The sequence below is a fragment of the Dromaius novaehollandiae genome, chromosome 3 (genome assembly GCF_036370855.1).
Source record: "Dromaius novaehollandiae isolate bDroNov1 chromosome 3, bDroNov1.hap1, whole genome shotgun sequence".
In the NCBI taxonomy this organism is placed as follows: domain Eukaryota; kingdom Metazoa; phylum Chordata; class Aves; order Casuariiformes; family Dromaiidae; genus Dromaius; species Dromaius novaehollandiae.
In genome coordinates, this window is record NC_088100.1 from 63,009,092 (window position 1) to 63,034,466 (window position 25,375).

Consider the following 25,375-nt stretch of genomic DNA (forward strand, 5'->3'; position numbering starts at 1 on the left):
GATTAATTTGGGTCTGCTATAACCCTAGCTCCTTACCTGCAGAACTATTATGTGGCATACCAGGCCCCATTTTGCAATTTTGTAATTGATTACTCTTATTTGAATATAGACCTTGGTGGTCTTCCTAAGTGAATTATTTCTCGCTTTTTTTTCAACTCGCTGCACAAGGTCGTTAGTCTCCTGCCCTCCTGTGTGCCTGCAGCTCCCCTCCCAGCCAGGTGTTGCTGTGGTATCCCACACAAATTTAATATGCATATCCATTAATGACAGGCATGATGGAGCTGAACACATGGAAGAGAAGCAGCCCTGGAACAGATCACCATGGAAGTGACAGAATATTTTCTTCCATTTTGACAACGCTTTGTTAGTAACTCTTTAAGTCGATTGCCTACTATAATTATTTTTCACACATCTAAGAAATAAGGCACATGCAAATGAACAAACTCCTGTGGAGAGTCTGGCGTAAGTAGCTTGCCCAGAATCGCGCAGCAGCTCTGTGTCACACGCTGGGGTTGGACCTTGGCTTTCATGCACCTCGGCCATGGCTTATGTCACTTCCTTCAGTTCACTGCCTCCTGGGGCCTTTGAGTGGAGAAGGCTCTCTCCCCCTCAGGAGAGAGAAGGGCAAGGTGCAGCCAGGTCGGCATCAGATGCTGGCAAGGGAAGGACCACATTTGCTGAGGGTAGTGCCTTTAGAGACTTCAGCTTTTAAGCTCTAACATGCCTCTACATGCCTTAACTCCTGATTTAGCCAAACCTAGACAGTTTTTCAAAGAACAGGAAAACACACATTCTTGACACAAAGGTTACCCTTGCTAAATTTCAAGCAATTGGTATGAGGCAGAATAGGGGAGGAGGACCCAGCAGTAATGTTTTTGAAAGTAAATGTATTTTTTAGCACTGGCAAATTTGATATTTTTTCCCACCATTGTTTGTGCAGATAGCACTGTTTCAACTGACATTTACTGCAAGCAGGTCTTAAATGCAGTGCACCTACTGATCCCAATGACTATGTCTGGAGCAGGGTTTTCAAAGCCAGGGCAAACTGAGGTCAGGGACTGGAGTATTCAGGTGTTCTATGGGGCTGATGGCCTACTCTGAAAATATTAAAAAGCCAGGGCAGGAAACCAGAGTGTCCAGGATAGGGTGTTCAGAAAGAAGGAAGGTTGGCAGTAGCAAGAAGTCAGTGCTCAAGTGGTCTTAAAAGCAAGGTGTAGTAGTTCAGTTACAGCCAAATAGCATTTGTTATAGCTGTGGGCAACTATTGAGATTGCCTCATGTATTTATGAATGGGGCAAAAATAGCCAATCCCTAAATCCTTCATTAAGCATATTAGTCAGGTTGTTATATATTTAGTCATCAAAAGCCTGTAGCCAGCTGCAGCGTGGATCTTCAAAGCAGGTATTGACAATTCACCTCAGGACAAGTCTTTTTTACATTTTTTTTTCATTTTGACCAAATCTGATAAAGTTTGTTAAGACTACAAGCAGTCAGAAATAAGGTACCTAACATAAAGCACTGGATTTTATCAATACATACCACCATTTATTGTGTACCGATTCAGAGTGTCTCCTTGAGAGACACACTGTCCTTAAGCTCTCCACCCTCTGGTCAGATTGCAGAACAGCAGCAAACATTAGGAATCAAAATAGGCTTTGTGCATATTTTTCTTTCCTTTTCCTCAGATTCCACAGTTAGATGTATTATATAAGTAACACATACCTCCTTTCTGTTACTAATGATATTATAATCTTAATGATAACATAAATACATCAGAACTATGAGCTCAGAGACTCAGGTTTTTGTATTGTTGTTTTGGGGTTCTTAAGCACAGATAAGCAAAATAAGCTTCCATTTTATGGTGGTTCAGATTAGCATAATTGGAAAAAAATTCCACTGCTTTCAATGGGGATTTTTGACTCATATTTGGAGATGCCTTTAAAGAATAAAGAATAAAATTTGTCTTTGTATTCCACTAGATGTCACTAGCACATCATTTTTGGTGAATCTGGCCAACTAGTCATTCCGGAACTACTGTTTATTGAGAGCCACTTTGGAGAAACTTCTCACGTGGATTTCTGCTCTGGAAGCTGAGTATTCTTTTGAAAAAAAAAATCCCTTTAATTCTGGAGTAGAGTGTTCTCACCATAAATAATAGTTTAGAAAAGATAAATCATACCAAAATAAGTACACTGAGCAGTTATTTTGGAGTAGCTAGGCCACAATTAAAAAAAAGAAATATTCACTAATAAGAGAGAGTATTAAAATGAGGATTTGAATGTAGATTCTGTACTCCTACTTTCCTGCTGTCAGCACAGCAAACAAGGACCAGAGAGGGTGTTTTGTGACAGGATGCATTAACCTGGCTGTAGAACAAGCCTGCTGGCTATTTTGAAGGCTATCACAGGATCAAAGAATGACTGAGGTTGGAAGGGACCTCTGGAGATCATTCAGTCCCACCCCTCCGCTCAGACAGGGTCATCTAGAACACATTGCCCACAACCCTGTCCAGACAGCTTTTCAATATCTCCGAGGATGGAGACCACGCAGCCACTTTGGGCAACCTGTTCCAGTGCTCAGTCACCCTCACAGTAAATAAGTTTTTCTTCATATTCAGACAGAACTGCCTGTGATTCGGTTTGTGCCTGTTGCCTCTCGTTCTATTGCTGGGCACCACTGAAAATAGTCTGGCCTCATCGTCTTTACATCCTCCCTTCAGATACTTACACACAGTGCTAAGACCCGCCCTCCGTCTTCTCTTCTCCCGGCTGAACATGCCCTGCTCTTGCAGCCTTTCCAAGTAGGAGACATGCTCCAGGCCCTTCCTCATCTCAGGAGCCCTTTGCTGGACTCGCCTGAGGAGCTCCACATGTCGCCTGTATTGGGGAGCCCAGCACTGGACACAGTCCTCCAGATGCGGCCTCACCAGGGCTGAGTAGAGGGGGAGCATTACCTCCCTTGACCTGCTGGCAATGCTCTTCCTAATGCAGCTCAGGATACCACAGGCCTTCTTGGCCACAAGGGCACATTGCTGGCTCATGGCCAACTTGTTCACCAGCACTCCCAGGTCCTTCTCTGCAGAGCTGCTTTCCAGCAGGTCAGCCCCCAGCCTGTACCTGTGTATGCGGTTATTCCTCCCGCGGTGCAGGACTCTGTACTTGCCTTTATTGAAGTTAATGAGATTCCTCTCTGTCCATCTCTCCAGCATGTTGAGGTCCCTCTGAATGGCAGCACAGCCCTCTGGTGGATCAGCCACTCCTTCCAGTTTTGTATCATCAGCAAACTTGTTGAGGGTGCACTTCATCGAGGTCACTAATTAGTACGTGGAACAAGGTTGGACTTGCTATAACACTTCACAGTACCCTGGCAGGATACCTCTGTCTCCAGGCACTTCTACTGCCATCCTCGCTGCAGTGTGGGTATCTAGCCCATCATCTCAGCAGTAGCTTCAGTTCATTAGGGACAAACTCAGTCGGGCCTCACTTTCGCTGTAGTGCCGTGCCCTCTGTTACCCACTTCTTTAGCGGGTTTTGGAGGCTCAGCTATTTGTTGTCACATCTCCTTTGCCAGTGGTACCTCAGCTGGCTAATATCAAATTCGCTGTGATATACTGTGTACATACAGATGTTGCCATGGCAGCAGCAGTGGTTAAATTGGCCCTGTCTCTCCACCATTTCTAGTGACAGAAGTATCCTGAAGACAGCACCCCACCTACCTTTCACTGGCAGCAATCTGAGGTCTCCTCACAGCTCCCCTTCACATTTCCCTGCAGCAATGTTGCAGCCCATTTTTCATCTCCCAGAGATGCCCCATGCAGTTATCTCTCCATGTCAAACTCTATTTAACCCATTATCCCTAGTTCTTTACATGGGCTCGCCTTGACACCTTGTTCTATAAAAGGATCGGTTTGTAGTGCAGAACTACAGGCTTTGTATGTTGGTTCATTTCCTAGAAGGTTGTATTTTTCCATGAATAATGAAATTTCAGGCTTTGGTATGCTTTTCCAGAGGGGAGTAGGGCCATCACACATCCTGCTGCTCCATGAGATAACGGCACGCAACAATAGCCCAGAGCCAGTGGTGCACAGCCCCTCGCACATGACAGGGAATGGACCTTTGCTGCCAGACCAGGTCAGGGGCCAGTGAACAGGAAACAAAATGAGTCTTTTCCCAGAAAGTCATACGTTGCTCATGAGTCACCTGATATCAAAGGCAAATGGAGCTGCCAGGCACTGTACAGCTCCATGAGCGATGTCTTACGTAAACCATTTAATGAGTTAATGTGCATCTTTGCAGACATTTCCCTCTTCCATGTTCTGCCCCCAACTCTTTGCAAAGCCCTCCCCCAGTTATGTCCTTTTTCTTCAGTCCATTTTTCATTTTTGGGCCTACCCACCTCCCTAACAGCACCCTCTCTATTGGCATCATGCTGACTACGCTCCACCAAAGGACATTAGGAGACAAGGGGCCATCTGAGCCTACCTAAAACTAGGTGCCATCACAGTCCCCATCAGCTATGGAGGAATTCAGCTTCTGCCTGCCAGAGAGCAGGATGTGTCAGGCAGCAGGAGATTCATGACAGGGCACCAAGTGTGTTGAATATATTGCGTGGGTAAACAGAGTGTTTGCCAAAATGTAACAAAGGTCACCCCTTGCAATGTTCAGCTGTGAGGGGTGTGTGGCAGAGAGCTAGAGAAGGTGGCTGCAAAACTTCCAAATGTTTCTGGAAGCAAATCGCATTGCAGTGGTGTCAGAGACAGTGAAATCCCACACCTGTTTAGCAGAGTCACTAACGTCTGGAATGGCTGGAGCAGAAATTACAGCCAGTCTCTTCCCAGGGCTGCATGTGCACCATGCTTTTAGAAGGAACAGCTGAGCCACTGTAAATGTGAATAATTTTACTTTTCACAGCACTTAACAGGAATCAATTACCTTTGATTCGTGACAGCTAGCACCTCTCAGCAGCATTATCATCTGCAAAGAAGCCTATATACTTATGGAAGAACCTGCCAAAGAGCGTGGTGTCCTCCAGTTCTCTCAGGTATTGCCAGCATCTTTTTGGCTCTTTCTTGTTCAGAGACAAAAGCAATGAGCATGGCTTAAGCAAGATGCTAGGATGGACCTTTTCCAAAATTCCACTTTTTCACCCCTTTGGTAATTTGCTTTTGCTCACCTCTAGCTTCCTGTTCAAAAATCACAAGTAGCATGGACAGGGTGAATAGGGACTGATAATTCACTGTCCCCTGTAATACATTAATAATTCTAGGACATCAAGGAGAGGTAAGAGAAACAAGAGATCTAAGAGAAGAAATAGTCAGACATTGGCACAGTCAGAGACCAGTGCTGTACTCCTATGACAGGAACTGACAAGCTAGATGTGACCAGTGACGTATGACCTGACACCATTTTTTCTTACATATCAGAAAAGAAGGTGAAAAGTCTGCTGCCAGCAGAAGGTGTGTTGATAGGATAGGGAAATACACCTGGACTAAACATAATCTAGCTAGTATGAGTGTCAGGGTAGTGAAGAACACAGCACGTGGTTTCTGCATAGGCTCATTGCTAAAGCAAATACCTTATATCCCCTGCAGGTTTGCAGAGCCTGGCCTGAGAGCCGAGTTGTCACGTCTTGCTTGCTGTCACTGTCAGAGTTAACTAGGCCAAGCATTGATCAAGCTGGCAGCGCTGCTGTAGCAGAATTTAACGCAGGTTGCCACCCCCTAAAAAGCAGAATAAGCATTTGACCAGGTAACTGACCTGCTAGCAGTCCCCAGCATAGAATGTGGGAGGTCTACATGAGGTCCTTCAGTGAGAGCAGCCTGCAGATACTTTATACCTCGTCTGAGGCTACCTGTGCATTTGTGCAGTCACAGGCTGGTTGAAGGGTGTAGATACGCCCAGAGTTAGATGTCAGTATGGTTTAGGAATCAGGATTAATTGCCTCTGAGACCAAATACTGTGCCTCCTCCTAAAAGAATAACTGGTGGTTTTGTCATTCAGTTTTGGTTGAACCCAAAAGGGAAGAATATATTATCTCAGTTACCTGGAGTAAGAAAAACCTTAGAGTTTTGAATGCAGCAGAGGTTGAAGATAGAAGGAGTATACTAAGAACGAGAAAATATCAGAGTATACCTCTGCAAATTTCAAGATGCACCTGCTACCAAATGTTTGGTTTTGTGTGTCTATAAATTCACTTTTGTTACACTTGGAACGCAAATGAACTTGTCGTTCAAGTCATTAAGAAGCTGTCATTAATTCGCTTAATTTGAGGAAATCAGTACAGAATATTTAAAACAAATGGAATTAAAAGGTTTTCCTCCTGAAGAATTTATAGCATGAAAGATCTATAATCATAGCTCTGGAATATATTGGCAAGCTGATACTATACTCAAAGGAGGGAAAGGGGAGTAAGATTTGCATTTGACGTAATGAACTAGCTTCTGAAGTGACTCTTCATTTTAGTAAATGTGCTTTTCCAGCTGCTTTTTTCAGAGTGAGGATTTCAATAATAAATCAAAAAGAAGGCACTCTATAGAGAATTAAGCTTCCTGGAAACACCACATTTGCACTCACAAGATTCTTTGTATCCTTTTTAAATCCTGATCATGTAATCACTGTATTCTTTGTCCTTAGCCACAGAGTAATTTAGCATTAGTGACTCACCTTATTTAGGACTGTTGCAAAAGACTTCAGATTTATGGAGAACGTAAGTGGAGACTCTAAACCTGTAAAGATAGACACTCTAAATTTAGGAAGGATAATGAAAAGCATTGTGCTTAGAGCTAAAAATGAAAGCAGATAGCACTGTAGGGACCGATTAGTGTCAGGCTATCTGGTTCTTTAGCAGGGCTCACCTAGTAATAAATATGATGGCCAAATCTTGCTTTCAGTTTTACCTACGTAAACCCAGGTAAGCTCTCATGACTGACTGGCATTACAGTAATTTATGTTGACAGAAACAAGAGCAGATTTTGCCACATTTTTTGTGTCTCCCCTCCTTTTGAAAACCTGCCAGCGTTAAAAGGGCTGAAACAAAGTTTGCAGTCTTTCAAATAGGAATAATTAGAGACAGAGTTTAGAGCATCCAGGACTAACGTGTAACCTAATGCTTCTGCAACAAGTATCTTGTGATTCCGTAAATTCAAAATCTCAGATAGCATAAAAACTTTCCTGTAAATAAAAAGTGGATGATCGATGCAGAAAAGGCTGACATGACCGTGGAGATATCTCTACTTTTTACATCTGATAGCGTATTATTAGAGAGGTTGTCTGCAGTGTTAAAAATTTGGGGTCAGGCTGTTGAGGCCTGCTATGACATGATCAGTACAGGACTTGAATCAAAAGATTCACAAAGAAAGCTGCATACTGTATGCTTTAGTACCTTGTATAGGAAGCTAAGGCACTATCTATGATGGGAAAAGAGAAGGCATGAGATTTCCTGGCTGCAGAGAAAATATCCTGGTCTGAATCTGCACAGAGACAGGGATGTGACAAAGGGCAGACAAATAGACAGGGTCATGGACAGCTGGATCAACAGGTTTTCAATTGTCATCTTTGCGGAACTGAATTACAATTACAATTACAATTGCTACTCAGTGGTGGATAAATACAGAGGTATAACAAATCCTATTTTTAATATGCAGTTACATGGATAAGTGTTGGATATTAAATGATGATAAGCAGCGTACATTTTATCTCCGCATCTAATGGGCTTGGGTACTCCATGTGCATGTATGACTAATATGGTATACGTAAGTGTCATCCATCAGCAACCACACTTTGTCAGGAGTAGAAAGAGCACTGAAAATTGAGTTCCTGAATTCTCATCCAGGGAAGTGGGGACTTGAGACCTCACTACATAATGAGAAGAAGAAGAAGAAGAAAAAAAAAAACCAGCTGTATGAATGTACTTAAGGGGAGATTACCTGGATTCAGTTGAGGCTTATTTATTTGGAAGTTTAAGTTGTGTGAACACAATGGCTCAAACACAGGACCCCTTTGAAAATGTTGCACAGCTCACGAACATCACAAGCGTGTGCTGGAACATTGCTGTCGTGGTCCATAGTCCTGGACCCTGACATGCAGGGTTATGTACAGGCAAAATAACAAAAAAGGCCTCATTGCCCACAGCTAGCAGCCCACATACATCTCGTAATCACCACCTGTAACCTCCAGTTATGGTTATATGACTGAAAATGATCAATTTACCATAGCCCAAATGAGTGACCATCAGTGGCTCTGCCATATCTATAAGATACAGTGAGCTGAATTAAAATCTCACTTTTGCCCAAACAGTGGGGCCCTGCCCCCCTCACAGCTTCCCTTCTCCAGCTCCCTGCTGGCCACTTGCTCAGTGCCAGTCCAAAGGCAGGATAGAAAGGGGCAGAAGTGGGACGCCCTCCCATTTTGGTTAAATGAACTGCTTTTTGGGCCCAGCTGCCACTGAAAATACATCATCACTATTGGCCCAGCACAGCTGTGGAGTAAACCTCCACATAAGTAGCTTAAACATGAAAGTTTTACTTTGCAGCCCCAGCAAGGATACATGGTGTGCATGCAGTTCATTACTACTGCTCTGCTCATGAGTAATAATAACTCATTAAGGTGAGGCAACTTGTAAGGTCTGCTGTCACTATTTCTTACCAGCAGCTCTGATCAAGAGAACATAGAAAACAACAGAAATTATACTTCTGAACTACCCAAGGTAACAAAAGCTGAAGTGGACTGAAGGCAAACAATCAACGGCATAAAAAAATGCTCATCTGAATGCTTTGGCAAAGTCTGTAGTAGACTCAGTGGTAGAGCAGATATGCGTTCAAGTTAACTCTTATTCATATAAATAGTCCCACTGAAAACAAAGGGAGAACTGGAGTGAATATGTGCCACAAATGTGTTGGAAACCTCTATAAGCTGGCTTAGAATGAATACAAATGTATTTTAGTATGAACAGTTGGTAAATTATTTTTGACCCAGATAGTAACATACCCTCATCAAATGTTTGGCTTGACTCATGTTAGCTGAATAGCTCTACTGACTATGCTTTCATGTCGTATGAAAAAATGCCAGGAAGAGGTTTACATGATTTAATATAACTCTCTGTAGATTTTGGCATTATTTCACACAAGAACTACTCCTCCATTAAAAGTTCTGCAAATAATTATCTAACGGAGTGTCCTGATATCTTATCCATTTCCAGCACTCTGACATTATCTGTCACAGTATTTTGCATGATGGCAACATGCCAAGAGATACAATGTCATGATAACCATTTTTAATATATTGTCTATATTTCAGGGCAGACAGCCAAGATGATAGGTGCTTAATAAATACAATTTTTTTTTCTTTCACTTCCTATTCATCTTGTTCTCCAGCACTTTTCATTCTATAGGCTGCTTGCTCTTCTTCTCTCCTTGTTCTCAGTTACTGAAATATTTCATTTTAATGACCACAGAACAAGGAGCAATATATCACTAGTCATGTGTAAACTGTAATTTAAAACTCTGTGCTTTGAAAATATCTTACTAGTCACATCCGATAAGCCTTCAACTGACTTGCAGTGATGTTTTAAACAAATTTTTTTTTTCTTTGCTGATTTTTTTGGTTGCTTACGAGGCTTATCAGCACCTGCAAAGGTGAAATACTTCAACTATTAGTTAGCTGTGTGATTTTCAATTGGTTCTGCACCCTTTGATATCAATTCCACATGCCTATGATGTAAACTGCTAAATATACATCTATACTGAGCAAAATACATGCATGGTAAGTGATCACTTAGGAGGGATGAGTCTGCTTCAACTTCAGCATTTACTAGCTGGTTAAAATTCCTTTTATAGTGATGGGAAGAAACCATTCCCTCCAGAGGACGCACCACCTGTTTAATGCAGGTGAGATCTATTGCCCTCCAGGGGTGCCTGTTTCTTTCCATTCACTAAAAAGGGACACTGGATGACTAGCTCATGTCTGACCTATATTTAGAAAGTGATACGATTTAATTAACTTAGCCATAGACTGTTAACTGAAGTGTGGCTTGATAGGTCTCAGTGAGATGATATTCCATATTCAGAGTTGAATATAATAGTGGCTGGATAATCATTTATTCAGCAGAAATGGTTCTTACAAGGTTTAACCCAAGCCTACAAATTCATTTTTAAAATACATCTGCAAATAACCAACCTGTCAGCTGTGCTTGATGGATACAATTGCTTGTATCCACAGCACCAACCTCTGGTTCTTGAATTTAAGGATAGCCTCTCGCCCAGGCTATGCAATACGGCCAGACCCCTGAAGCTGCGTAGTTCTGGAGCACTGAGAAACTTCAGAGCCAAATCTGGAAACAAAAGTCACAGCTGAGATCCTTTTTCACCATTAGTCAATGAAGCATGTCCCGTAGCTTGTGGGTGGCCATCACTTAAAAGAAGCAAATGGGTTATTTTGTCCCTTCAGAAAAGGCATTTATATCCACATATCATCTCCATTTCTTACTTCGGTGTAGCTCAGCACAGTCAGTCATTAACTGCAGTTACTTCTGTGTAAATCTACTCAAAGGCCATTTTTAGCATACATAACTGAACAGATACAGTACAGGTCTCAGCAGGAGACTCCTCTGTATAGCCTATACATTTTAACTGGAGAGAGATTAGCCGCAGAGCTGTCTTCAGAGTTGTTTGTGCATGAACTAACCTGAACTAATGAGTTGGTTTCCCTGGGAAGAGCAAAAATGGTAACTGACCTGCCATATATTTTTTAAAGAATGTATGACTATGTACTATATCTCTATTGAAATACACTGTAAGGCATATTATGTTTTCTAGCCTACAGAAGACCAATATAGAAAATCTCAGGATTTCAAACTACTGGAAAACAGTCACGAATATGGACTCTAAAGAGCAGAAGGAAGGATGTTTACGAGTGCTGAAAAAGAAGGATGAAGTCTAAGAAGGCTTAGGCTTTATCCTATAAACCACTTAATTGTGTGCTTCATATACTACATTCATAAGGAGTGATTTGTTTGCTGGGATATCTTCTCTTTGTAAATGTGTGAGAAACCATTCAGTGTATACTGAGTTTCTCAGATCCTCCTAGTGAACAGATCATTAATGAATAAATTGATTAAGGCTATAGCCCATTTACTAAACAGACCTTCCCAGACAAGGTAGCACTGAAGAAGGCCATGGATAGGGGGTGCATGTTTTTCTTGCCTACTGGTGCTCGTCTGGTGCAGCTCTGAGATGGCTATCCCCACCTGCTGGAAAGAGACCACAAGTAAACAGTATTTTGGTAGTAATTGAGCGATCTATGCAATGAATAAACAATACTGTCATAAGCTACTGAAACTGTTCTGTCAGCTTGGTGCATCTGAAAAGTCGGTGGATCCAGTGAGAGACGTTATAGAGGAGAATGCATCTGACAGAAGAGTTGATGAACCCTTGATGAGTTGATGAAAGGTTGGTGAAGGTCCACACAGCTTCAGGAAGGAAAACTCTCACTCTGTGGGAGGTAAAGTCTGAGTGGAAGAGGAATTGGAGTTATGAGATCATTGCCGCCTCTTAATTAATAGCAGCTTAAAGCAATCCATATACCAGATGCAGAAGGGCATCATTTCCCAGATGTATGAGCTACCAGACCTTCGTGTCACCAAGTACTCAGTCACTCTGTCTTCCTCCTTCAGAAAGAAGCTGAACTCTGCACTGCTGTGACCACATGATGTCACTCTTGGTCTAAATTGGATTTCATGAGCGCATGCCACCTCCTTGCACTGGATCCCTGGATGCCTCCAAGGGGAATAAACCCTGGGTGATCAGAGGGTTCTGAGTTGGGCAGCAGAGCAAAAGGCAGTCTTTCACCTGTAGCTAGCTATAGTTCAAAGATCAGTAATTATAAAATATTGTCACTAGCAGTGAGAGCTCAAAGGTATTTCCTGTTCAGTTCCAGGTGAACCGTCACACAGAAAAGTGCCACCACTGCAACTCTAAGGCAAGGGTCCCCAGTATAATGACCAGGGACTGCAAGGACATGAATGCTGCTTACCTTCTTCATCCCTTGCTGCAGCCCTTTGAGAGCAGAGCAAAGGCCCTGTGGCAAGTCAGTGAAAGGCAAGTTTTGCACTCAGGCTGTGTGTACTGTACCTATACTATAGATAAGTGGAGAGGTGTACTTTTTTTTTTTTCTATTTTATTTTATTTGGCCACATGAGAAGGAAACTCTTGAATAAACAAAAGACCCCTGGTCTCTTCAGGGCTTGTAAATATCAAAAGTTGGAAAGCTTACTTCACAAAACTGCAGATGACCAAATGGAAATATGCAGTGATTATGTAACGTTACTGTAGTACCTATATCTTTACAGAAAAGCCACAAACTATTAAAATTTGGTTACTTGAAGAAAGCTGTCATCTGATGCTTTACCTGACAATAAAGTGATCCACTGGCCAGATTGTCTCTGAATCAAAACATAAATGCAATGCATCTTCTGTACTGTTTAAAGTTTTCTTTTTCAAATGGCAAAACAACATTTTTTTTTTTTTGTCTACTCTCATTTTAGAAGCATTTTGCAGAAACTTTCCACGGACAGTTCCAGCCAGCATGTAAAATTTTATCCCAGTCTTTATATGTTGATCTTTGTATCAGAAACTGTAAATGTGGGGTGTGTCAGGAACCATCTTTAAGCCATCCTACTAGCTCTGCAAGGGTTAACTATAGCTGTGTGGTATCACATAAACATCTGTAGAGCTGGTGCTACAGGAAAATAGGAGAGTAATGCAGTGGAATATTTGAGTTCACTTCTTAGCTGAGTGCAGATGGGCCAGGGGCCAAGATTCATCTCAGCTAACTTTTGGTACCTCAGGTGAGATGCTTAATTAGGATCATCATCCAAAGCTCTTTTCTGAGCAGTGTCCTTCATTTTAGATATTTTTCACTGGAGGTGCAAAGCTGTACAAGAGTCTCGCTTTTATTATTTCGATAGGCTTCTTATGGGAAGTGTACAGAAGAGGGGCACAGACTAAGGTCTGAAAACCTTTTGGGGGAGAAACAGGCACCTCCTGTTTACTCCTGCTTAAGATCTAAACTGCCTTCCAGAAATACTTGCCACTCTGTTGATTTTAGAGGGAATATGAGAAAAATGCAGTCCTTACTTAGAAGTCTCACTTAACTTCCTAAGGATCATGAAATGAATGTGACTTGTGGTACACAGAGATAAGTAGTACAGACTAAACTACATGAAATGCCTGAATTTGTGCTTTTGAATGTTTGTGTGTGTATCAATACACTCCATCAAAGGTGTATATGAGGGCCCAGGGTCATTCACCATACAACATACAGCATAATGTTAGTTTAAGTCTCGTTGGGTCAGCTGTTCTGCTGACTGAAACTACCCAAGCTCTGTTACAACACTGCCACCAGCAGAAAATTTGGAGCATTACTTCCATCTTACAAATGGGTACAACTGAACCTCAGATGCAGCACTTAGTCAAAAGACACATAAAGCTTGTGACAGCTAGCGTTTCAAGACTCCTGGACCTTTGCTTCCAAGTCCAGAGACTCTTCTCCAAAGGCAACCTAGACCTTCCACAAGGCAAGCTGTTAAAAAAGAAACACACACGTGTGCACACATATGCAAACACACAACCCCCTCAACAACAAGCGCCTTTCTGTGTGACTGTACTACGTTAGATTCAGAGATATGTTGACAGATTATTCACCTTTCTTCAAACACACTCAGACATGGTGGTGTCACGTGCTGAATATTCATTGCTAATGGTTGCAGACTTGTGCACAAAACAGCAACTGTACAATTAGCTAATGCATGGTAAAACAGTTAAGATTACAATGGGAGCAATTGCTTTTAAAAGTAACTCATTACAATTACACCATTTACTTGGCACAGATGAAATTCTCCAAGGTAGATCTCTGGGTCACTGAAGTTCCACGTTCCATGCCTTCCATGTTTTTTTTTTCTTAAAAATATGTTAGAAAGTATTAATTTTTGTTACCTTGAGGCTGCAGTTCTCCTTTTGTGTATCTACACATAGCACCTTGCTAATGCCTGGGAAATGCTGTGAGGCAAAGATAATGCATATCACAAAATTTAGTCACTTAGCAAGTGCAGTTTCATTTTCTGTAGGTGCAAATGAGTACTACGCATTTTAACATCTCTGGCCTAGAAATCATCATGACAAAAGATGTTTTGGGTACATGATAATAATGAAAGACTTTGCAGGGCTTGTCAGTACAGTATTAAAAGAATGAATGAATTTGGGGCTGTTAGAGTTTGAGGATGAGGTGGCTACATCTCTTTAATATACTAACATGATCCAAAAGCAGAGGAGTTTCTCAGCTGCTATAAGTTAGCATTTTCAGCTAAAAATGTGGTCTTCCAGAGACATGGTTTATAGCTGAAGGCATACATTTTTTTTGTTCATATCTCCAACAGATAATAAAAGATGGGAAGTTACTGCACACTTGTATCTCAGAAATACAGTGAACAGAAAAATAGCCCATTCGAGAACTTGACTTGTACTCATTGCAGTGGCCTGAGTTGCAGTCGATTCTGTGCCCAGGTTTTTCTGAACGAATTACCATTTTGATTCTCCAAATTGCTGAGACCACCAACTGCACTAACTAGTGGGTGGTGGGACCTGTAAATAAGATGCTCAGTCCCTCACAGAAAGAAATCATCCATCACCATGCAGGAAAAATAAATAAATAAATAAATAAATAAAGTGGGATCACCCCAAAAGAAGTGATAGTTCCAATTCCTGGCCAAAAGTTGATCCCAAGTCCCTCTTACAGACCACTCAGTAGTATTCAGTAATAAAAACTTAGGTTTAACAGCTCAACTTCAGACAAGTGTGTACCCTATCCAAGTAAGTATAGTATCATTTGGTGAAATTTGCCTTCCTGATACAAGTTTTGTTACCACTAGAAATTCAGGATGCAGCACACTACTGTTGCTGCAACAGCTATAGCAATGGCCTGTGCTCCAGTGTGGACAGGGGCAAGCTGTTTCCGTCAGCCTTATGAAAACCTGCTTTTATCGTATGCCTGCAGCATAGCGGTAAAATTGCTCAAGCCTTTGTTACACGATAGCTGACTTAAGGAGTTGATTCTGCAACTGTAATTATATTTTGTCTACATCAGAGAGCAGTACCATTGTTTTGTTAGAGGTAGAGACACCCACTTTAAGGAAGTGGGAACGCTATTCTACTTTATAGGAGAGCATATACTCACCCTGATACTCACATTTGGAAAACCAAGTATTCTGGCAAGGTGTATCTGTGGTAGGACACGTATGGGTGTGCCTCGACAGAATAACGATCACCTACCTAAGTAAAATTACACAGGCATTTTCTCTGAAAATGCTGGCTGAAACTCTTCATGGAAAAAAGGATAACTACAGTTCATGCAAATATTTTTCAAGATTTTACTGCAAACCAATGGGTTTGGTCACAAAAAAAATATGATACATATAACCATGTTAATTATATTACATTACAATGATGGTATACATTACAAGTTTGTAAGTTTAAATATACATCTAGAGTTACAACTGAATGTACAGATATATATATATATATTTTACAATACATACAATCAGGAATGAAAAACCCCAAACCCCAAAACCATAAATAATGCCCATTTTACAGATGACATCTTTTAAAATTAAAAAGAGAAAAAAGAAAAGAAAAAGACCAACAGCTTTGACCGACTGCAGCTGGGGCATTTTGGTCCATAAAAACCCTTTCTAAAAATAGAAATCTTTTCATAGCAGCAATGCTTTCTTCAAGCATTTGGACAGAAGTAATTGTGAGCCCATTTCAATAATTTTAGTTGACTGTATAGATTTACAAAAAAAAATTTCAAAATTACATTTATCTTCCAAATATGGAAGAAACAAACAATGCCCCACATTGTGGTATCCTGCAAGTGTCACATTGATGCTTTAATCTATGTCCATCTGTAGTACTCAGACCACACACATGCCATTTGTTCACATAGTAAACCCACATAAATGAACTGAAAAACACACTGCAACAGGGAAAGCTTTGGAGCTAACAAGATCTCATCAGAAAAAGGCACATTTCATAAATCCTTATCACATTCAGACAGATCTTCAGGCAAGGCTTTTCAGAACATGATTTCAAAACAGCTTGTTCTTACTCCTACAGTCTGCCATAGCAGTCTATGGCAGCAGTCACTTCTGTTTGTTTTTCTTTCCCAAGGAGACAGCACCACTTTGGGGGAAGAACGAATGGAAATGAAAAGCCTGTGAAGCTCATTTAGGGAGTGATGTCTTCTTCAAAAAAGCTTCCAGCAAACAGTGTAGTTGAAATTAAGGCTGCAAAGCTGCCATGGTGGAAATGTGCAAATTCTCTTTCAAGATGACTGGTCAACTGGCAGTTCAACCAGAAGGCCAAACAAAAATAAAAAATAATAGTTATTATTATTTAAAGGAGAAAAAATACCACACAAAGTGTTCACAAGAAAGAGTCAACAGGTGGGGCATACGAGAAGCCCAAAAAAGCCTCAGCAGCTTCTTTGACGCTGGCAGTAATGAGGATGCTGTCTGGAGACTGGCCAATGGAGTTGGGGACTGGCTCATCTGTAAATTCAGGATCAAAGTGTCGCAGGTCACTGGGGCCACTCTGTGGAACGAGAAAAGGAAAGACAAAGTGTTTAGACCAAATCTGCCTAACTTGCATGAGTTCACAGTTCAATCCAAAATGAGGACGAAAACCCTCGTGTGGAGACTCAAAGTGTTGTCACCTTGGGCTCACTGTTTAACAGCCTTTGCCAGTTATAGTTTGACCTTTTTTGTATCCTGCTGCATATTGTCTTACTAAAAAGATGATGATTCAATTTAATACACTACCCTCCAACTAAGCTCATGCAACAAAAGCCAAATGCAAATACGTCACTCTCCCATGCAGCAGTTTACAGGGAGGACTTTGATCTCTGAGCAAGTTACATGTAGTTTTAAGAAGTGCTCAGAAAGAAGGGAGAAACCTCTGCAACAGACCCCTGTTCCTGCATGTTAGATTTGACAAGCCCAATGTAACTCTATGCTTGGGAAGCCATTTTCCACACCTTCTCTTCCCCTCTTTGGTAAAATGGGGGTGGCAGAGATTATTTTAAAATAGCCATGCAAATGAAGCATTTGTGTGAGGCCAAAAGAACAGCTAAATTGAGACTATCTATTAACAAAGAGTCAGCTACTGCTTATTTTAACCTTGTCTGGACAGCAACAAGGAAAGGAAAAACTGTATTCCTTAAACACAGCAATATGCAATATTCCCTTTGACTTCTGGGCACTCCACAAAGACAAGGGGAGAAAAGACATCCTTTATACATTCCATAATTAGAAGTGATACATACCACATTTGGGTTAAAAGGGGGTGTAATCTTCTTATTAATAAGATCATCCCAGTTAATTGGAGAGAAGAAGATGTGATTCTTAATCTCCATCTGTAATGGACAGAAAAATAGACTAATTCAGAACAAAGCACTTTAATGTAAGTAACATGTCATATTCCTGTGCTGCGTACAGGAACTGGACAGTTTGCACTTACAAAGTCCTCCTTGGCACCAAGCCTCTTGGTCCTATCCTTTTGCAAAAGGCCTTCCAGGAGATGCCTAGCAGAGTTGGTAATATTTGGCTTCAACTGCAACGGTTTATTCAAGATGTTATCATACATTTCTGCTGTGTTTCTGCTGTAGAAAGGCGGCTGTGGGAAAGGCAGAGGAGAGATTGAAGTTCATAAGGTTGACATGTGGGCACATGTTTCCCAACGGCACAATAAGCAAGAGGAAGCTAATTTCATCTGCCACCAGGGCCATTCATTACTTACCAGGCCATAAAGCATCTCATATAAAACTGCTCCAAGGCACCACCAGTCGACAGTCCTGTCGTAGGGCTGCTTGTGAAGAACTTCAGGAGCAAGATACTGTGTAAGAGAAGGAAGAGAGCCCTGTTAGCCAAAAGGATCTTTGTAATTAGGAAAGCCCCTATATTCTTGAATTAAAGCAGACACTTAACTGGACAAGAGCTACTGACAAATGTTATGTTCTCCATAAGCAGGGAGACAGCTTGAAAGCTGTTCTCTCTCACTCTGCCTGTTCTGCATGCATCCTACATGTCTTCATGGACAGTTTTGACATTGAGACCCATAATACCTCCCCCTGATCTAACCTGCTGTAAATCTACATTGGAAATGGCAGTTTTTGCTAACGAGGGCAAGGCTTGTTACCGCTGTGTGTGCCTAATGCTGAGCATACCTCCGGCGTGCCACAGAAGGTGGAGGTCGTGCCATTGTGCTCTATGTTCTCCTTGCAGAGTCCAAAGTCGGTCAAGACAATGTGCCCCTGAGAGTCAAGCAAGATATTCTCTGGCTTCAAGTCGCTGTGGTAACAGATGAAAGAACACAACTGTTAAAGAGCTACAGTGAGAATATGTGAGGTGCAATTGTTCCCATATCTTCATAAAGTTGCAAAAAATAGTTTTAGCTCAGAATTGCTTTTAAGTAAGATCAACTTTTTAATGCACGTTAAACAAAGTATGTGGGGTTTTTTTAGTTCAAACTGAATGGCATTGCTTACCGATAAACTATGTTCAGGGAGTGCAGGTAGCCCAGTGCACTGGCTATTTCAGCAGCATAAAAACGGGCTCTCGGTTCCAGGAAGCAACGTTCCCTCTGGAGATGGTAGAACAACTACAGGAGACAGAAAGAACAAAGTTCTGTAAACGGCGCCAAAGCCTGTTAACAATGCATTTAATTAGACTCAACATATATAGCTAGAGAGAACAATAGCAGGAAGTGGCCTAACGATCCTTTGGTCGTTCAAAGCTTGGCAGGCTGGAGACGGCAACTCTTAATAACTTTTCCCCCACGACTTTTCCCCTTGGAACGCTTTATTTAAAAGGCAGGGAGAAAAAGTCTACACTACCATCATGAGCACATTATAGGAAATACTACCTCATTTTCTTGATGCTTACCTCTCCACCATTGATGTAGTCTAGGACAAAATACAACTTGTCTGCCGTTTGGAAGGAAAAGTGAAGCCCAACCAGGAAGGGATGTTTCACATTCTTCAGCAGGACATTGCGCTCTGACATAATGTGTTTCTCCTGAAAACATAAGAAATAAATGTTTAGTGACAATATTTGCTTACCAACAGCAGCAAAAGTATATTTCATGGACATCGCAACAGCATCACTCAGGAGCAGCTTACCTCCTTCTTTTTCAGGATTGCTTTTTTCTGCAGGACTTTAACAGCATAGAACTGTTCTTCTGCCTTATGCCGTGCAAGAAGAACCTGGAAGAGGTTAAAATCCCACAACTGAACACACTGAAATGCAGGCCAAATTGTAAACACAACTAGAAACAATCCTTGATGTTAACTGCTGAGCCCCACTAGGGCCCTCTGGTTGAATGTGCAAACACTTGGCTGGAAATGCCTGACACTACTACCACCCTTGCAGATTTAGATTTAGCAGGAGGTTTATTTAGATTTAGCAGGCCCTTCTCTTCCAAAAGCAAATCATGTATTCTTCCAACCTGAATAAGCACCACTGCCTTCATGCTCACTTGCTCTTTCATGACCATTTCCTTAAACGGGCACCCTGCTCTGCTGACCACCCCAGGGCAAACACCTCACAGCTACAAAGGGAGCCAGGCGCTGGGGAGGAGGGCATGCTTTGGCTCTGTTTTATATGTTTTAAATTTCATTTACCAAAGCCAGTACAAACCCAACGCTCAAGCATTGTGTACAGGAGCTGAAGAGTAATTAAATTACAGGGGAAAAAAAGAAAAGAAAGGGAAAAAAAAGGTTTACCTTCCCAAAGCTGCCTTTTCCGATCACTTTTAAGAAATGAAAGTCTGATGGTTTGGCATGTGGGTTGGATGATGGACCAAGATTGATCTGCTGTGAAGGACTGGGCTAGAGAAGCAAACAGACAAAAACCACTACATTTACTAAAACAGCTTGGCAGTGAGACTCTTGACCATAGGACAGACTTCTTTCTAAACATAAATCAAGTGATCTTGAAAGTGAAGATGGGAATGCTCCATACCACTAAAAATGTAATCTAGACCTCTGCCAGTTGCATTAAACTGTTTTGTACTGCCTAAAATAAACTCCATGCTGTTACATTCTTAAAAATCTTGTTGACTCTTAGTCACATTCCATAATGAAGTTACAACTAATTAAACTTACGTGAGTATTCTTCTCAGTATGGGGGGAAAATATTTACTCTAACTTGATTGTTTTTTTTCTTTTTTTACATTTGTGCACTACAACATGAACTAAAGTAACCCTGGTGATGCCAGTTTAACCATGTTTCCATTGCTGGTTCATTCTAAAAATGCTTCACACAGTAAAATCTACTTACTGGAGGAGAAGGATTAGCATTCATAAGTTCAGGCTCTTGAGGCTGGGAGATTTTCAAGATAGACTGCACTTCAGGGCTGCAAGGATAAGAGCACCCATTATTAGAACAGTTACCGTAAGCTTCAGACATGCAGATCTTCCCACTAGAGGGCAAGCAAGTATCGCACTTGCAAAAAATGAATTTTGGTTGCGAAAAATGAATTTCAGTTTGGAGTATTACAGAAGGCGACTGAAACAACGTATTCGACTTAAGGAGTAAAATGAACCTGGAGAAGGTAAATTCCACCATACAGCAAAATTTTTTGTACTGTAAGTACAGCTCAGATTAGGGACTGGGCTGTGGGAATCCAGTCCAACTGATTTGTCCCACAGCCAGCCCATGAAGATTTGTTAGGAAGTGAGTAATATCCTAAGAAGAGCAATTACCTCTTCTGTAATAGTCACGCTGGAGGCATCACAGTTAACAAACATTTTGTTGCTAGGTCTCACAATATATAGCGATATTTGTTAGTGAAATCTGGCTGAAATTGTTGATACTTACTGCTTGCATGCATAGGAGTTGGTGGCTATCTTCTGAATGAAGTCATTCAGCCCCATTCTTCTCTGCTTCATGAAAGCTAAAAATAAAGACGGGGGGGGGAAATCGTTACGCCAGCGGTAAAAGCGTTAAGAGCAACCGGAGTCAGGCTGCTCTGTTAAAAAAAGAAAAAAAAGAAAAAAACCACAATCCCCCCCCCTCAACGGACACCCCAGCATCCTCCGAAAAGCGGGTCCGCGGAGGCCGGCCGCCCCTCGCCCGCCGCTCACCGATGAGTATCGCCACCATGCCCCTCATCTTCGCGTAGCTCAGCGCGGGGCCCGCGGCCGCGGCCTTCACCGTCATCGCGGAGGGCGGCGCTCCTCGGCGCTGCCCGGCTCCCGGCGCCGCAGTGCCCCGCGCCGCCACTGGCGCCGCTTAAGTGGCGGCGGCGCGGGGCGGGCCGGGGCGGCGCCGCGCCCCCGCCGCGCTCGGGGGCGGCCGCCCGGCGCCTGTCACCGCCCCGCCGCCCGTGGGAGCCCCCCCGGCGCCGGGGCAGTGCGGAGCGCCCGCCACCCGCCGGCGGGTTGCAGCGGGCAGGGCGGCCGCGCCTCCCCCGCAGACGGCTTTCTGTGCCCCCGGGCCCCCGCGGCGACGCTCCCCCGTCGCCCCCCCGAGCTACGAGCGGCCCCCGCTATCTGCCTCTGCTTTCTCGCCCGGAGCTCGGCGCATTTCAATAGCGGGAGGCGAAGGCATGACCAGCCAGCGTTCCCCCTTAATTGCTTGCAAATGCTGGCACTCCGTCGCGCAAAGCCCGCAGCTTCAAAGGGAACCGCTGCGGCCTGGGGCACAAGCCCCCCTCCACCGCCCCCACCCCCGACAGCGGCGCAAGCACGAAGGCAAAGCACCAAAGCCAACAGCTGCCCAGAGTTTCTTAACAAGCCCAGCGAGAAGCACCAAACCCCTCTCTTTGGCACAGCGAACCCCTGCGGCCTCAGCTCGCTCTCCTCGCCCTCCCCCCTTCTTTTTCCGGCCTAAAGATGCGGTTATATAAAGCTCTTATCTCGCTCCGGCCGGACGTGCACCTCTTTCTCAAGTGCCCCCCGCAGCCCGGCTACGGCCGCGGCCGCTCCCGGGGCCGCAGCCGGCGGGGCCGCCCGCCCCGGGGAGCAGCGATAAGGGCCGCTGACGTTTGCGTGAAGGAACCTCAGTGACTCAGGAGAACAAGATTTCCTGCCTGGTTTTCAATAACGACCTTAAACAAACGTCCCTTCAGCGCACTGCCTTGATCCCGTCTGGGACATTATAGAAAGGGAAAAGGGAAAAAAGAAAAAAAAAGTTCCTTTTAATGCCGAAAAGGAAAACAAGGAACAAAAAATGCAGTTCCCTGAACTTGGAGGAGGGTGGCGGGGGAGGAGGAGAGTTCTGCTTCCAGAAAAGGTGAGAAGCTGACCCAGGACGGCACAAGTGCAAACAGGAAAAAAAAAAAAAAAAAAAAGAGAAAAAGCGAACTACCAACCCTTCCCCCAATTTTTGTTTCCACTTTGCACGCTCACTCGGGTACACCATGTACCCAGCACTTAATTACCAATTCGCTTCCTTGCGGCAGACACGTGAGGCGGCCGGTGTGTGACGGGGGCGCAGGCGGCCGTGGGGGCCCCCAGCGCCGCCGCGTCGCGCCCGTCCCCGCTCCCCGCCAGGCTGGAGGCCCCGGCGGCGCCGGGCCCCGGCGCGCCGCAGCCGGCCGGAACTTTCCACGCGACGGGGAGTGATTTCGGCATTTATTTCGCCCCGCGATCTGAGCGAAGTGCACTGGGCTGCGGCCAGCGGCTCCAGCTGCAATGTGCCCCCATCCTCCCCCTGCCTGGAGCCCCCCTTTTTTTTCTTTTTTTTTAATTTCTGCACCGCCGCTGCTGCCTCCTCCCGCAGCCCCAGACGGCCGCTGGGCGGCATAACTTGGCAGCTGTCGGTATCGTGTTCTCCTGGACACACACACACACACACGCACTGGAAAAGCTCCCGAGCATAGCAATCATCAAAAGCTGCAGCTCACCCTGAGCACGGCGCGGAGCAGTAACAGAGATGGCCGTGAGTCCTGGAAAAGATGCCCTTGCAAGGTGGGCGCAAGCCTTTAAAAAGCGCTGCTTAAAAGACTTTAAAGCGAGAGAGTAAAAAGGGAACTCGCCGGCTGCGCTCCTCTCTGAGAAGAGCTGCCCGTGTCCTTCCCCTCCCGAGCCGACGGGGGACCTGCCCTGCGGCCCCAGCACGGGCAGAGCAAGGCAACAGGCGCCCGGGGAAAGGGGCCTGGAGAAGCACGGCAAAGCTGGCTGTAGCTGGCGGGGCACTAGCTTCTCCCACTTGTTACTTCCCTCACTTCGTTGCAAAAACTGTCCCTCTCATTAATGGCAGCAGATGAAAAAAAAAATCGGAATAGGTAGATAGGAATAGGAGCAGTCAAGTTTCTTCTGTCCCCCTCCCTCCGCCTCCCGCTTCCAGGGTGCTGCTGTCAAAAAATACTCGAGCCCCGCAGTTTTCCGTGTACCCAGAGTTTCAGTCCCCCCAGTGCTTTTTCCTCCTCGCTGCCCCCCTGACATCTCTCTCCTGGCTGAACAACAACGTGGCGCTCCGCAACCCCTGGGCCGGCGGCGCTGGCTTAAAAATCCGCATGCCCGCCGTGCGTGGGGCAAGCGTCTCCCAGTCCGCCGACGGGCTCCGGCACAACCTCCCCCGGCCTTTCCCACAACCTGCACCCCGCCTCGGATCCCCTCTCCGGGCCGGACCCCGCCGCCCGCAGATGCCCCGCGGCTCCGTGAGCTGCGGCGCCTTCCCCTTCCACAGCCGCCGCTGCCCGCCCCTGCCGCCGCCTTGCAGCAGCCTCCCGCAAGGGCTCCGCTGCTGTTGCCAAGTCTCCTGGCCCCCATTTCAGCGCCAAACGAGGCTTCGGCTGTACCACCCCCGCCCACCCCCCGCATCCATCTGCCTCCCCGTGCCTCGCTCCTCCGCCCGCACCCCCTCCTCACCGGCTGCACTGCGGGGGGGGGGGGGGAGCGGTGCGGGATGTCTGTCGTTCCCCCGCCGGCAGCAAGAGTTTAACCCCCCGCTCAGGCGCTGCCCTGCCGGGGAGGGTGTCTCGCTGGCTGGACCGGCGTCGCGGAGGCGAACCCACCTTTCAGCGAAGATTTCTCCTCTTTGCCTCTCATCGCGGTCCCTGTCAAGATCCCGAGCACGGCAGCGCTGAATCGCGCGCTGAAGCTGTGACTGGGCTCCCGGCCGTTGCTATAATCCCAAATAACTCCGCTTCCTGGCCGGCCCGGAGGCTGGAGGGAGGCGGTGAGTGAGGAGAGGCCAGCCGCCGTCCCGGCTGCCCCGTTTATGAGCGCAGTATCGAGGGCGATTTACATGCAGGAGCGTTATAAAGTTCAGCACGGGCCGCCCCGCACACTCTGCCCCATTGCAACATCGCCCAGAAAATTACTGTAATCAGCGGGAGTTTGTTGCACACACACATACACACACACACACCCGGCAACGGGGGGGGGAGGAGCGGCGGGGGGGCCGCTCCGGCCCTAATTGACCTGCCGGCAGCGGATAACTCTTCCCCACGGAGGAGGGGACGCGACACGGAGGTGCGAGTGGCCTTGCACGGGGAGCGGGTCTTCCGCTCCCCCCGAGGCTCAGTGCCAAAACGCCGCGGGGCGGGGGCAGGGGGCCGCCGGCCCTGCGTGCTGCCGGCGGGGCGGCTCTGCCCCGGCGCGGCGCCCGGCGGGGCTTCCCTGCCGGCCGGATAGCGCCGGGGTGGGACCGCCGCCCCGCTCCGGCCTGGCACCCAGCGCCTTCCGCCCTGGAAGGGGGCGCGCACCGGCACCGGCCCGGCGGCGCGGCCCGCCCGCCGCCCGCGGGGCTCCGCTCCCGCCGCGCTGCCGCTGCCCCCGGCGGCCCGGCCCGGCCCGGCCCGGCCGCCGCCGATGCCTGCGGGGCGGGAGCTGAGCCCCCCGCGCCTGCCGCCCTAGCCCTTCCTCCTTCTCGGGATCTCGCTCACGGTCCGTCCCGTCGACGCGCTCTTCACATCGCGAGCATTTTTTAATGCCGAAGGGGAGAATTCCTCCCGAGGGACGGATTATTGTTACTTCTAATGCAGGCAGCGCTGCAGAGTCGCAAATAGGATTCTCAGAAGCCTTAGCTTTGGCTCAAAAGCCTGAGTGCCCTGAGGTTGCGTTTCCAAACTTTTCTCTCAGGGAGCAAAAACCTTAGGGTTGAAAAGGGAGAGCACAAGCGGCCCAAAGGTGCCTATGGATCCCACGGCTCCAAGAGCTGAGTCTTCTAGAAAAGCATCAGTCTTCTAGAAAAACATCATTTCACCTTGTGAAAATTTCAAGACATTGCGAGGATTTGTATCAAGAATTTGTATAGTCACTGCTGCTACTGAAGGTTAGAAGCGTACTGCTAAGAAGTAAATACAACAGAAAAATCGAATAAT

At 45.4% G+C, this 25,375-nt stretch overlaps 1 protein-coding gene across 3 annotated transcripts; it reads right to left on the bottom strand.

Annotated features, from left to right (window-relative positions):
- Nucleotides 1–15,403: 15,403 nt before the first annotated feature.
- Nucleotides 15,404–24,582, bottom strand: SGK1 (serum/glucocorticoid regulated kinase 1). 3 transcript variants are annotated; one of them, XM_026120829.2, is made up of 12 exons: nucleotides 24,065–24,582; nucleotides 20,923–20,998; nucleotides 20,383–20,458; nucleotides 19,827–19,931; nucleotides 19,224–19,307; nucleotides 18,988–19,119; nucleotides 18,591–18,703; nucleotides 18,270–18,393; nucleotides 17,843–17,938; nucleotides 17,564–17,719; nucleotides 17,370–17,459; nucleotides 15,404–16,639 (listed from the first exon to the last, which is right to left on the bottom strand). In XM_026120829.2, the coding sequence occupies exons 1-12, from the start codon at nucleotides 24,096–24,098 to the stop codon at nucleotides 16,472–16,474; spliced, it is 1,254 nt and encodes a 417-aa protein (XP_025976614.1). In that variant the 5' UTR covers nucleotides 24,099–24,582; the 3' UTR covers nucleotides 15,404–16,471. The 3 variants fall into 3 exon arrangements, 2 of the variants coding, with proteins under 2 accessions (XP_025976614.1, XP_025976608.1); XM_026120823.2 differs by lacking the exon at nucleotides 24,065–24,582 and adding an exon at nucleotides 21,189–21,342; XR_010388374.1 differs by lacking the exon at nucleotides 24,065–24,582 and adding an exon at nucleotides 21,189–21,343 and having other exon boundaries at nucleotides 16,496–16,639; nucleotides 17,370–17,481.
- Between the last annotated feature and the right edge of the window lie 793 nt (nucleotides 24,583–25,375).